Source organism: Bubalus bubalis, chromosome 7 (genome assembly GCF_019923935.1).
Source record: "Bubalus bubalis isolate 160015118507 breed Murrah chromosome 7, NDDB_SH_1, whole genome shotgun sequence".
Lineage (NCBI taxonomy): Eukaryota > Metazoa > Chordata > Mammalia > Artiodactyla > Bovidae > Bubalus > Bubalus bubalis.
Window position 1 is genome coordinate 92424852 of NC_059163.1, and position 14628 is coordinate 92439479.

General features: G+C 45.4%; 1 protein-coding gene across 2 annotated transcripts in view; it reads right to left on the minus strand.

Moving 5' to 3' along the window:
- Positions 1-1064: 1064 nt before the first annotated feature.
- The window catches only part of HADH (hydroxyacyl-CoA dehydrogenase), a 43295-nt gene continuing 29731 nt past the window's right edge, over positions 1065-14628 (minus strand). Inside the window, exons 5-8 of one of the 2 annotated variants that reach the window (XM_006061874.3) lie at positions 12556-12645; positions 8337-8409; positions 2842-2958; positions 1065-1906 (exon numbers count right to left, since the gene is read on the minus strand). In XM_006061874.3, the coding sequence (XP_006061936.1) occupies positions 1788-1906; positions 2842-2958; positions 8337-8409; positions 12556-12645 (399 nt within the window). In that variant the 3' untranslated portion in view covers positions 1065-1787. Of the gene's footprint in view, positions 2752-2841; positions 2959-8336; positions 8410-12555; positions 12646-14628 lie in introns of both variants that reach the window. The other variant, XM_025290323.2, reaches the window with a different exon arrangement.

Below are 14628 nucleotides of genomic sequence, written 5' to 3' on the forward strand. Positions count from 1 at the left end.
GGATTTTCGAAAATAACAAAATATTCAGAGGCCAGGTGTTCTGACTTTCTGGCAGCCTAAGAGCACACGGAGAAACGTCAGCCAGGGAGACGGCTGCAACCCCCCACCCTCACCCCAGGCAGGCTGATGGCCACATCCCTGAGTTTGCTCTTTCCTGGAATCCAGTGGTCAAGAGTGAGCCCTGCCATTTCCAGGATGAGGGCCCACATCCTGTGGGCAGTCCAGTCAGAGAATGAGAAGGAAAGGAAGCCCCTCCTAAGCCCAGGGCTCCTGTCAAAGGTCAGGAGCCAGCCTGAGAGTGAGCAGGGGGCTGTCAGACCACAGGGTAACCTTAAGTAATGGAAATGGTGAGGGTGTCACAGGTGCTTCCTTTTTTTCGTTAGGAAATATAAGAATAACCTACAAGTTTCCTAAACCAGGTTCTGTGTGTGGTAGAAATGTATGCACATAGTTATTTTTCCACTATGCTGTAGTTAGATTCAAGTAAAAAAATTTAATAAGCTCCCCTTTATCCATCATGAAATGGGTGGAGGACAATCTCTTAACCATGAGCACCGTGACCAAGAATTCCAAACAAGGATGCCCATTTTAGGGACAGTACTGTAAGGAAGTCTGGATTTGAAATTTTCAAATTTGCTGTATTTTATCAAAACCTAGTTCTAATCCTGGCTCTGTCACAAAACTTCTGGTCACCTTGAGCACATCACATCAGCTCTTTGTTAATGAGGCCACTGGACCTCAGGGTTTCTGATGTCTTTGCAGCCTCAAAATTCTATCTTGGAAGACACTTTCTCAAGCCAATGATTAAAAGAAGCTTATGTTACACTATTTCTTTCTGCTGGCAAAGAAGAAACAGATGTTCCTTAAAAACTGGTTTTTGTGCCTTTATTACTGCTTTCCTGGTAAGAAATCTGGAATGACAGCTACAGGCAGGCTGTACATAAACACCTTCTCCGGCCACTCCTTCCTCACCATTGCCACTCAAAAAAGCAACCACAGGCCGAAGACGGCACAGCTTCCACCTAAATAACCAGCCTTTACTTTTATAACCATTTAACATATTATGATTTTAAATTATACATGTTTATTTCAATTCAAATTTTCAGATTAAAAAAACTGCATTTTATTAGAGTCAATTTGCAGCAATGATTTCTCATGGGAAAAAAAAAGAGAGAGACAGACAATAATCATTCAGATTTTGGATTTGAACAAAACATCTTCCTGCACTTGGAGATCTTCCCACTAATCCAGCAGCAACATCTCAATGATGAGTTGAATCAAGACATGATACCTGACATCATGCCCAAAGGAGGGTAAGGCTTGAGGCTGCAGGCAGGAGATAACCCGGTAAAGGCAAGAGGCAGGTGCTGCCTCGCAGCCCTCCACAGACACAACACAGTGTCAGTGGCTGGAGACTTTCCCGTGCGCTAACAATGGACACAGGATGCTCTCGCTATAAGTAAACGAATTCAGGTTCTGGCAACTCTTCATGAAAATAACAGGTTCAAAAGAAATGTCTGCTCCAAGGCACCAAGGGTGTAAAGCTTTTTAGAAGATACACAGAAATGAACAGACTAAAAAAGGGAAAGGGAATTAGCTTCTCAGTGGAGGAATCTGCCATTACTCTAACTCTTGTAAATGATTAATTCAGATAGATTACAATCAAAACGTACATCGAACAGATCATGCTGTGGAAGGGAACATCTGACCAAAGACCATTCCCGTGGGCACTTGGGGAGCTGCTGGTATGTGCTTACGGGGCTTCATCCTCGAGCCAGAGAAGCTGCTCACTTGTATTTGTAAAATCCTTCTCCAGATTTCTTGCCAAACTTTTTCTCTGCCACCAGCTTATTCAGGAATGGGCAGGGCTGAAACAGGGGGTTCTTTGAGTCCATTTCATGCCAACCTATTGAGAGAGGGAAAAAGAGCTTAGGATGAAGTGCTGGGTTTATTTTACATCTCAGCATTCCCAGGGTGAGTCTGTTGGCCTGAATCGCATGAGTGAGGCCCGTGGGCCTCTCCCACGTCAGAGTAGGAACCCTTCTCCCCACGCTCTGCCTCCAGACTCGCAGAGGCAGAGGGAAGGCTGAACATGAGCCTCAAAGCAGGGTTGCACCACTGGGCTGTGTCTCGCTTGAGGCCCAGCTCTCCCATGGCCCTTCTGTTCATCCAACCCCTTCCTGGAAATAGCTGATGCCAAAGGTGTCCATTAATCTGGTGGCTGGACCCCTCAGTGACACAGTGAAATGACTTTCAGGCATGTTAAAAATCTGAATTTGCTGCTACTGGTATTTTATATCTTCATAAAGTTCTTGCTTCCACTAGAACCTCCCCTTGCTCCTTCCCATAGGTATTCTTCGTACAACTTGGTACTATGAGCTACATTCAACTTCAGTAGCCACTACAGTAAAATGAATACACAGTTTTAAATGGTTCTGCATCTTGAATGCAGTGGCTACACAGATCAGCATGCCTGACAGAATGACTGTGTACCAATGCCAGTTTCCTGGCTCTGCTACCACTGTGGCTGCTAGGAGATACAGCCCTAAGGGGAAACTAGTACCCAGGCCCTGTCTGTGCTGTATTTCACTGAATGTGGGACTTCCTATGAGTTCACAATTCTTTCAAAACAGAAAGATTTTTTAAAAGTTACCTTATGAGACTAGGCAGTCATATTTTTCCTTCAGTCATGTTACTTGAATCTTTCAGCTGGTGGGACAGGACTTTGGAAGGTCTACTAAGGCTCCTTATCTATTTAAATAGGCATTTAATTTAATTCACAGTTGAAAGAGACTACCTCAGCTCAACTCTAGACAGACAACAGAGAATTCCAATTCTTACCATCTAGGATGAACTTCATAGTATCCAGCCCAACATAATCAAGAAGCTCAAACGGACCCATGGGGTAGCCGGCGCCCAGCTTCATCGCCGTGTCGATGTCCTCCTTGGATGCTTCACCTGAGCAGCAGAGGGCAGCACTGAGCCACCACCACCCTTCCCATGGCCACGCTGTCCGCGCTGAGTCCCTGAATTACCAGTGTTCTACATGTCATGCACATTCAAGAAAGTTCTGGAGTCAGGATTTCCGGCTTGGGTAAGATTTTTCTAAGAGGTCACAAGATTTTCAAAGCTACTACATGAAGTTACTCTGTGAGGTAAATTCTCAAGCACTACCATTCTGTTCGTGGAGAGAGAAGGCCCCAGAGGCCGGGAAACATTAGTTACTTTCTAATGGATTGGGTTTCTCCTTCTCTGGAATAACTTACCAAAAAGTCCTTTAAAGCTACAGCATGTTTGTGATTGATAAAGGGACTGTTTTTTAAAAAAGGAAACAATGAAGCTATATGTTTTTCTATGTATTGTATGTATACTTTTCTTTTTTACCTTTCTTGGTTTTGTAAGTAATGAGTCATTCCTTTGAAATCCCACGCAAATAAACTCTATAGTCAAGATAATGTTTAAAGAAAAGCCGAAACCTGACTTAGAACTGCCACTCAAGTTTGAAAGTGTGTTGAGGAAACTAAGACAAGAACCAAAGTGCTTTTTCTGTGGAATATTATCCTTCACATAATGTCTGTGGACCAGAGGTCTTTAGAGAGAGCAACCTGTCCCCTTTCTCCAAAATCAGGAGCACAACTAGCCTGTAACAAGTGTCTGTCTAGAATTTTGTTCCAAAGCATAAAGAAATGGTCAGTTAAAACAAAGCTAAATAAAAAAAGTGATTAAAAAACTTGAGAGGACATCACAACCTAAATATTTCAGATATTTTAGGCATGAAGAACAAGAACTACTTAAACATGCATAAACGTTCTATTTTTAAAAGCATATGAAGTACTAAGATAATGCCAAAGGATTTCAAGGTGGTTCAGGATGATTAAAATACCAACCAATTATTTCTCCTGGGTGACTTTATCGGTACTCCTCTGATTAGTCAACCAGAGGTTCCTGAGAATGATTTGAGTTTCAGGTCAGAAGAGAGCAAAAATGATCACACAGACATTGGCCTTATCAGGCAGCCTCACTCATTCATTCAATTTCTGTTTAATATCTGTTATGTATCAGGCACCAGAGACTTGGAATGAAACAAAGAAAGACAAGTACTGCAGTGTTCATGATCTAATGTGAGGATTCAGATGGGCAAACCAAAACTTTCATCTAACAAGTGCTGAAGATTCAGGAAGATTCACACGGCTATGTGGGCAAAGATGGAGAGGTTTACTCACAATGCTATGACTTCACCAAAACCACCACCCAGGAATGGGTCCTGATGGTCCTGAAGAGAATCCCCAGGGAAGAGCGGGCAAGGAAGGGCATTCCAGGCAGCAAGAATAGCATGTGTAAATCAGGAATGAGAAAGCACATGGCAGCTGATAAAAGAGTCTGCTGAGAGGATTTCATTAGGCTCCCAGGCTTCTGCGGTACAGAGGCCGAACACTGAAGCAAGCCTAGCATGCTCCTGGGGCTCGCTCCTGCTGCTCCTTGCACTGGGATCCTGTCCTCAACATCTGCAGAACTCTGCTCAGGTGCCAGAGCATCAGAGACTCCCCTCCTCTCTGCACATAACCTAAGAGCTATCAAGACTCCAGGCTAGGACTCCTGCCACCCCCTAGACCCCCTATATTTACCTTTCTCAAGGATTACTGGTCACAACCTAACATGTTATCTATTGGTTCACTCGCTATAGGCCGTCTCCCCTTATTAGAATATCAGCTTCCTGCGGATAGAAATCTCATAGCATAATGGTTCCAACTTACCTTAAAGCCATTTAATCAAATCAATATTCAGGAAAGACAATAAACCCTAGAGTCAAGAGTGTTATCCTAGATTCAGAGACTCACTTGACTATTTTATTTCTAAAAAATAATATGAAGACATAGCACATTATGGGGAAAAAAATCTGAACAGTTTTACAAAGTCAGCACAATTCTAAAAATTCTGTTCTGAGTAAGAGAGTAAAAGGAGGGGGGAGAGAGAGAAATATATAAAAGAGACTGGAATGCCAAGTGGGAGTTAAACATGGTATCATGCTTTAGATCATTAATTCCTAATTTTTAGAGTCAAGCACTTCAAATCTGATACCTTCTCCAAAAAAAATGTGCATACACACGAAATTCTGCATCAACCTTAGAAGGTTGATAGGGCCCTCCACCCCCACTCCCTATCCCCTAACTCTGGACAAAGAAAAGCATCCTCAGTGAACTCCCAGCTCTTCTACAGACCTGGGAACTGGGGACCTGCCCGAATAGGCTTCTTCTGCTGGCTCATCAGCACCACCTACCGACCATTCTTGGCAAAACAACAAACCAGGGTCACAGGCAACAGGATCAGAACTTCGCGCAGCCACCATTCCTTTATCCAACAGCAGCTACCTAAAGCCTGGCTTACACAAGCACCTTGGAAGTACGAAGATGAGGACCCAAACACTGAAAACGGAGTACAGTCGGATAAGAAAGATGTGTGCCATGCGGCAGGCATGTGCCCTGAAGCAGAAGCAAAGCATAGAGAGTTATGACAACAACAAAGATTACATCCAGCTTGGAGCACTGGGGACGGTCCAGTGGGGCCTTGAGAGAAGGTGGGAGTAAGGCGTGAGGCAAGACAAGAAGGCAGAAGGTGAGGAGAAAGAAGGCTCCCTGGCGAGGGCACTTATCCGGTAGGCTCCGACGGAACCACTGAACGTGTCCCGAGCACGGCAGGGACACTGTGAGCAGGATGTCACACGGTGACTGGGGCACAGGCTCGTGACACTCCCAGGTGTCACCCAAGAAAAGCTAACCACTCAGCCCCACCACCCTGCCAGAGCTGCCTCTGACCCGTCAGTGGCGTCCGACAGCAGGTGCTGTCTGCTGCGGCCACCAGCCTGCTCAGAGGTCTGCAGAGACAGCCCTGACCCCAGGGATGAGATTACAATGGGAATGCCCGCAGCACCAGGAGTAAGGACAGAGGCTGCGAGGCACTGCGGAGGAAGGCCTGACCTAGGAGCAAGGAGGCCCACAGCCAGGGAGCGTGGTGAGCGGCAGCGGCGTGCCCGAGACCCCACGGACAGTTGGCAGATGCACCGCTAAGGGCCTGCGAACTCAAAGCTGTTCAGCTGCCCAGGAGGCCCGAGTGGACAGTGATGGAGCGGATTCTCTGTTCTAACACCCCACACATCCTTCCGATGACCCCCTACCACTCAAAGCAGCGCTCCACCCACCTGTCTTAGAGGCATGCTCACCTCAGGTATATCAAGTATTTGTTATGTGCCCCAAATTCACAACGGAACCCTACTCCCTAAATACAGTGGTATAAGGAGGTAGGACCTTGTAGGAATTGGAAGAGTCACAGGGGTGGAGCTCACAGGGCTCTTCCCAGAGTCACAGGAGAGCTGGTTTCCTCGCTCCGCTCTCTACCATGTGAGGACACGAGAAGTCAGTGGTCTGCAGCCAGAGGAGGGCTCTCACCAGACACTCGATCGTGCTGGCACCCTAGTCTTGGACTATTGTCTCCAGAAATGTGAGAAATAAATTGTGGTCATTTATATACCACCCAGTCTATATCGCTATTTTTTTTTAAGAGCACATAAGCTGACCAAGATAATGTCATACAAAGAAGTTCTCCACCATGCGTTCGGAAAGGGGTGGGCTAAGCTGCCTTCACGGTCCAACTCTGCTGCCGTGCAGAAATGGAACACACTGTCCCCTCACCCTCCTGGACAACACGATATTGAGGAGAGCAGTTTGGAAAAGACAGAAGCTAAGTGTGGATCCCTTGTTGCCTGAGGAGCCGCACTACAGGCAGGCTGACTGGCACGGGGAGACTAGATGACAGGTGGGAGTCAAGTGACAAATGAACAGACATGGCAGGTGAAGGAGGGTAATCCATAACACTTTCAGATTTCAAAGGAGAACGGAGGCAGCTCAGTCAGTCACTCCAGCAGGTGAATGCAAATGGGATGGCAGGCGGGCATGTGAGCACGCTTGCTGCTGGCAGAACCGTGAGGTGGCAGAAGGGACACAGTAAGAAGCCTGAGGCTGAGGAGTCCAGACCACAGTGCGGCTTTCCAGGAAACAGCACCCACCCACTCCAATACTCAGCCCTCCAGCACACTGAAGCAGCACCAAGGGCAAATACAAGCACTTCCCTGTGGGGTCAGATCCCCCGCCCAGTTTCATCTCCCGGGTGGCTATGATGGTAAAGGTCAGAGGGATCCATCTGTACAGAAAAGGACCACTGCTGATGGGACGAAAGCGGAAGACAAGAAAGTGACTTTCAACTTACAGCCAGACACGCGGTTCAGGTGAAAATGTATCAGAAGTGACAGTATGTGTCAGTGAGAAGAACACCATTCAGAGGTGGATCACCCATATGCTATATTCTAAAACATTACATTACCAAGAAAACCCCTGTCTTTCAAAGGAGGGCAAAACGCTTCATGCTGTCTTTGAGGTGCAATTAGATGTATTTGTTGATAGAGAAACACAGAAGTGTTGGTTTGATCTTGAAGCAAAAGTGAGGCAAATGCCTCCATAAAACACAGAGAAAAGTTTTAATATTTAAAGCAGATTTTGAGGAAGCAAATATGCTTTCATCTCTCTAGAAGAGCTGGTATAAATGTTTTGTTTCAAAAATGACATTCTCAGGAGCAAGCATTTGTGAATGAAGTAACTGAAAACAATTACAGTTGCTTTTCATTCAGTCCTATTAAGGCCTGTTTGCCTTTGAAGCAGAGATGAAACAATTACCTTCCACAAATGCCATAGGGAACGTAGGCAGGAAGATACATGACATTTTCTAACCTTGGATCATGTCCCAAGTCTATTTCTACAACAGGGAGAATCATTCTTTGTCAATCTACCAGTATTGACAAAAAACCATTTTAGACCATTCTTAAGGTTAAAAAGAAAAATGCATCATAACATCATTCAGGAAGGACGGACACCACAGTCAGAAACATTCCTTGTCACGTTACAAACTTGTTACTAATTTCCCATCTCCTGTCACAATTTTACACCCTTAGGGAATTTCAAAGGTTCCCTAGCCCAGTGATTTTTGTATCACTGTCATCGTTTTAAGCAATAAATCGCTTAGCCAGAGACCCAGGATATAAACCCACGTTGGCCTATGACTGCTCTGGCTGAGACTGTAGTTGGAGGTGGCGGAGGGGGAAGTCCCCAGTCACCCCCTAAGCCTCCAAGGGAATCGAGGGGGTCCTGGGAACACAGTGACAAAGGCACCGGGCTCGGGGTGAGGCTGATTCACAGGAGTCGGAGAACAGAAGCTCCTCCCTGCTCCACAGGCCCTCCCCACAGAAGGCCTACACGCCTGCTGCCCGCGGGCCGGGTGGGGACAGCTACCTCGCTCACACAGCCTGACTGCTTCCATGAGGTACGGCACCAGAAGACGGTTCACGATAAACCCAGGCGTGTCCTGTCAGAGGAGAGAGAAAAACGGACAAGTGAATTTCTGTGAACTTTATCTTTACATAAAGTCACCAGCTCCTTCTCACCCTGGATTATCACACACATTCATCAAGCTGTACATTTTCAATGTTTCAAAGCACCAAGACAGCCTCGCTTCTATGCCACATGACAGTTTAACCAACTATTACAGTAACCAGAAGCCCCTACTGCACGGGTCCTGAAAGGAGTAAAGGCGGAGCCCGGGGGCCACTAGAAAGAGCACAGCTTTGGGAGCGGGCGGGTCTGGGCTCAGGTTCGAACACTCTTTGACCCTGCATCATTCTGAAACTCAGTTTCATCATCTGTGAAATGGGAGCAGTAATTTCTACCTCACTAGTTGTGAAGATAAATGAAAGCACATAAAATGCTGCACATATAGCATTATTATGCTCCCCTCAAACAGTAGACCCTTTACTCCTCTCCTGCATTTCTTAACGAGTCTAGAAAAAGTCACACTCCATCCTGAACGCGCCTTGGGAGCACAACTTCCCAGCTGTTGAGGATTTCCTCAGGCTCTTTCTATGTGCACTCTGGCACTGGGCACAGGACTCTGGAGCTGGGGACAGGGCCCAGGACAAACTAGCAGGTCCCAACAGACGGATGGCCTCTCCCAGCTCACCGACCAAGACTCCTCCCAGGAAGACGCCTTTCTTTGTTTCCCTCCTCACTCAAACACTTAACCATCTCTCCTGGAGGGATGGTGGGAATGCGGATTCTGTCTACTGAGCTCTCCTGGGAGCTTGTGAGGCAGGCTCACTTGGTAAATCTTAGTGGTTTTTATGGGAAGTTGATTTCCACTAGGTAAACAGAGTTCCCCTCTTTTAACAAAAGGCTGTGACCCTCCCTCAGGAAAAGACCCTCACCCTGGCCCAGGCTGTGAGTCCCGTTTCAAGCACACACTGGGCACTCCATACACATCTGAACAGAGATGCCCAGGCTCCTCTGTTACTCTACTCACCTGCCTGCATAATGTAGCACAGGGCCGTTCCTCCTTTCACTCTGGACCAACTGAAACCACCCCTACCCTACCTCCCAGGAACACAGAGATGCACAAAAGAGCTTTATCTGTCTAACCAAGACTATTCATATAATTATGTTGATTTATTAATAATAACCAGGGCAAACCTGTTTTTTAACTTCAAAAATTAACTGCAGAAATTCAGGACAGGGTAGGGTATCTGACTACAGGAGGCCACACCATACACAAGGTTAGAAATTAGAAAGTAGTCTGAGAAAAGTATTTTCTCCAATATACGGAGTGTTCATATACCGTTACAAGGCTGCTCTGGTGGCTCAGTGGTAAAGAATCTGCCTGCCAATGCAGGAGACACGGGTTCAGTCCCTGGGCTGGGAAGATCCCCTGGAGAAGGAAACAGCAGCCCACTCCAGGACTCCTGCCTAGGAAATCCCACGGACAGAGAAACCTTGTAGGCTACAGTCCACGGGGTTGCAAAAGAGTTGGACACAGCTTAGCGATTAAACAACAAAAAATCGAAGAAATATTCAGTAAAACAAAAGAGCACGTTACCAGTAAGGTTACTGGCAAGGGGCTTTGTCCCCATTATGATATTCAATGCTGTTGAAGATACAGAAATACTCTCATAACACTGGAATGGAAAGAGACGCAGCCCTTTGATAAAGCAATTTAACTTTATGTACTCATACACCTTACATTTTTCGTACTCATTTACTTATTTATTAAACACACTTTATTTACTGTACTTATTATATAGCAGGAATTGTTTGTCCTAAGTACTTTACAAACAGTCATTCACTTATTCCTCACAGTAACCCTGTAAGGTCAGCTCTGTTGCTGCCTCTGTGTGAGGGAGAGGATGCCGAGGCACAGGGAGGTTATGAGACCCCCCAAGGTTACACATCCAGTAAGTGCCGAAGCCAGGGTGTGAGCCCAGGCAGGCTGGTCGAGTCCACGGCCTTCACCTTTTCACACCACACTTTGCCTGTGAAGTCTCCCTATGAAGAAAGACACGTTTTAGGCACACTGATGTCATTCTTCTATGTTGGGTGTTACTACCCTATACTCCTGGAGGTCAAATCCACATCTATTTGTGTAAATCACGTTTTAGTGGAGCAGACGCACACCACTCCTTGCAGGTATGGCCCACGCTGCTTCCCTGTGACAGCAGCAGAATCCAGCAGTTGCAGCAGAGACTGTACACCCTAGAATACTTCTATCTGGCTCCTGAAAGAGAAGCCTGCTGACGTTCGTTCTATGCGATTTCCTCTACTATCTGGATGCCACACCAAGGGCCTGAATAACTGACCCTGAGAGTTAGTCAGGGTCTAAAAGACTCCCTGAATGCCTAAGGTAGCACCTAAAAAGAGAGTTCTGCGACGACGTAACAAGAGCAATTTCATGAGACCACAGTCCCCAGGCCTGCACCCGCCATGGCCATCCCGATGGAAAAATGGATCATCGCTCTCCGTGAATTAATGACTTTGCTGCTAAAGACCACCCCTGGCTTGTTCCTGCACTCTCATTCACACCTAGCTTTTTCTCACACAATGGCTACTTTTTGCCATGAACAAAGCAAAAACTGGTAACAAAATACAACCATACCCTCTGGTTATTAATGTGATATATATTTTTTTAATACAGAAGATTTAAAACCATAAAACTAAACCAACAAAAAATGAGTGTTAAAAAATGAGATTCCCTAATATAACACTCCAGTCCTGGAATGCGGGGGACTGGCATGTTTAAGTCTGCTCTCTTTGGTTGTTGGGGTCCACACTGACATATGACTTATTCAGATGATTCATAAACCACTGGAGTTTTCATAGATTAATTCAATACTGTGAGTTCAAACTTGAGACTATTTTGGAAAGTAAAAGTATGCTATGAGAAGAACCACCATGATATTTAAAAGATTACAGTCAACTAGCTATTCCACACCTGGGTATATATCTGAAAAAAACAAAAACACTAATTCAAAAAGATATGTGTGCCCCAGTGTTCATAGCCAAGACATGGAAACAACCCAAGTGCCCATCAACAGACAACTGGCTTAAGGAGACATGGCATATATACAATGGAATACTACTCAGCCATATAAAAAAGAATGAAATCCTACCATTTGCAGCAACATGGATGGACTTGGAGAGTATTATGCTAAGTGAAATAAGTCAGACAAAGACAAATACTGTACATCGCTTACATGTGGAATCTAAAAAATACAACAAACTAATGAACAGAACAGAAGAGCAGATTCACAGATATAGAGACCAAATTAGTGGTTACCATGGGGTGGGGTGGGGTATGGACAGTACAGGGGTGAGAGAGGGAGACACAAACTAACGGATGTGAGACAGGTCAAGGATGCATCACTGTACAACAAGGGGAACATAGCCAATATTTTGTAGTAACTGTGAATGCAAAGTAACCTTTAAAAATTACATGAAAAAATAAAAACTTTAAAAAATGTAAAAAAAATTAAATTACGGTCAAAACGATAAATGACATATTTACAAATAATTGGGATTCCCTGGTGGCTCAGTCAGTAAAGAATCCACCTACAATGCAGGAGACCACCTGAAACGTAGGAGACACAACCCCCTCCCGTATTTTTGCCTGGGAAATCCCATGGACAGAGGAGCCTGGCAGACTACAGTTCATGGAATCACAAGGGTCGAACACGACTTAGTGAGTAAACCACCAACCATCATAAAAATTTGTAATGGCATCTTGTGACACAATTGTCCTTTCAGAAAAACTACCAAGTCATGCAGAAGTGCCGTTCCTAAATTTGGGGGAAACTAAACAAGAACTACAGCAAATGCAGAGACTGAAGGTAATCAGAGCAAAGTAGGTGAGAGCACCAGGGATAACTTTACATCTAATCACCAGGACTCCTTGCCAGACGCAGCTCGCCCTCTACAGCCTGCAGACAGACCTGCAGGAAGAGTGCCCCTCTCCCACATCAGCCCACAGCAGAAGACTCCCTCCTGGAATAAGTCAGGGTCCCAGAAAAATCACCCCCTCCCTGCAGGAAGACTGCCCCTCTCCCACATCAGCCCACAGCAGAAGACTCACTCCTGGAATAAGTCAGGGTCCCAGAAAAATCACCCCCTCCCCGGGCTACCCATACACTACCTTGCAAGCAACAGGATGCTTTCCCAGGGCTCTGCTGAAGTCTAGCAGAGATTCAAACGTCTTCTGGCTGGTCATTGGTGTTTTAATGACCTGGAGATGCAAAGCAGAGAAGAATTATAACCATAAAATCAGCAAACAATTTCAATAGAACAGTTCAAGGAAATATAGAGGGAAAATGGCCATACAGGTGGCAAAAATAATTTTTAGTTTCAGAAAAGAAGGATCTCAAGCCAGAAACAAAATGTCCACTTCAAGACACTGGACTATCACAGAACACACAAAATCAAGGCTAAAAAACTGATATAAATGTGTGTATATGCATGTAGGAGGTTTCACAGACTTTGTCACTGAGACTTGGGCTCAAACCCCAATCACACCACTTACCGGCTCTGTGACTCTGGGAATGTTTCTAGAAATTGAAATAACATTGAAATCACTCTACCTACCCTCAAGGAGCTGAGGTGAGACTGGAATTAGATTAGGAAGTAAAGCATTAAGGGCAGCTCCAAGAAAATGCTCAGTAAATACTGGCTCTTTTTAGGGTTTTACTTGCCACTGTTAATGAGTTCAGGGAAGTAACTGGAAGTCTACTAGAATATAATGCTTGCCTTTAACACACTCGGCATGAAGATGCACCTTCTCCTAGTCCAAAGATGAAGAGAAGGAGCCCCAGGAAAACTGAGTGACGCGCCCAGGCCACCAAGGTCCTGTGGACTCTGAGGGGTACCTGTAACCCCCTATTACTCCACCCTCTCCCACACAGATGCCCCAAAGGCCAACAGCTCCCTCTGCCTCAGAACAGGCTCATCCCAGAGGGAGGCCTTCATACCCAGCAAAGGCAGGCCTACAGCTGGGGTGTACCACCTGCCCGAACCCCGGGAAGGCCCAGGCCACCCCCCAACCCTCTCTGTGAGGTGCATGGCAAGAGCACACCTGCTGCCCCGCTCACGGTGGGCTGCAGGGCTCAACAGGGGTCGGCACCGGGCACCACACCTGGCAGTCAGCTCGCAGGAAAGAACTCGCCTGTCAGGAATTAGATTTCAGCAAATGAAGAGAGACCCAGAAGAATTTATATACGTTAAATATATAATTGAAATGCCAGTTAAGGGACTTCAATGAGAGTCAAAGCCAACAGGCTTGGCTTCTACAGCAGACCCTTTATATAAGCTCAGGTGAGGTGAGTCAAAGCAACCCCTGGTGCCTCAGCTTTCGCATATGAAATAGGGACGACAATATCTGACACATCCTCTTTCTTCTAAGAGGACTGTATGGTGTAATGAGATAGTGTCTGTGCAGGATGGAAAGCGCTATATGAATGAAGAGAGTCATCAGCATTATCATTCATGCTTTAATGTGATCACAGCTTGGGATGTGCTGGTATGCTACGACACGGAGGGAAGCTAATGAATGAAAACAGACCAAAGGCGCCATTAAAAGGGGGTTGAGGATGGCATGATACTGCTCTGCAGGCACCACGAATCAAACAGGAACCCGAGGATTATTCAAGAGGAAGCGGAAACATCACCTCCATCTGGACCAAACAGACTGGGCCGTGACAAGGGCTGCGAGTCAGGGAGTTTTAAAAATAATTTGGTGACTTAAAGGAGTCAACAGTAAAGAGTCTTGTTTTGTTTTTAACAGGATGAATGCATACTTATTCATTCATCCAACAAACAATGTGCTGCAGATACTCTGTTCCAACACAGGGTCTGAAAAATTACACACATACACATATAAATGTGCCCAGTCCCAAGTAAGGGAAAAGAGCCACTCAACTCACAGTTCATTTTGGTGTTTACCACCAGGGACATACACTTGAATGCTCAAGTTAAAAAATAAAAATTGCATAAAGAAGAGCACTTTTAGAAAACATTTTCTAGAAAATGTTAACATTTGTCAAACATTAACTGTTAATAATCAATGTACCATATTTCCAAAGACACAAATGGACATTATCAGGTAAATGCAGTTGAAAACAGTATTATAGTTGGAATATGTCCATCTTCAAAACACATACATACATGACATAGTAACTGAAAACGTGGAAAATTTCATTTCACTTCCTTGCTATTT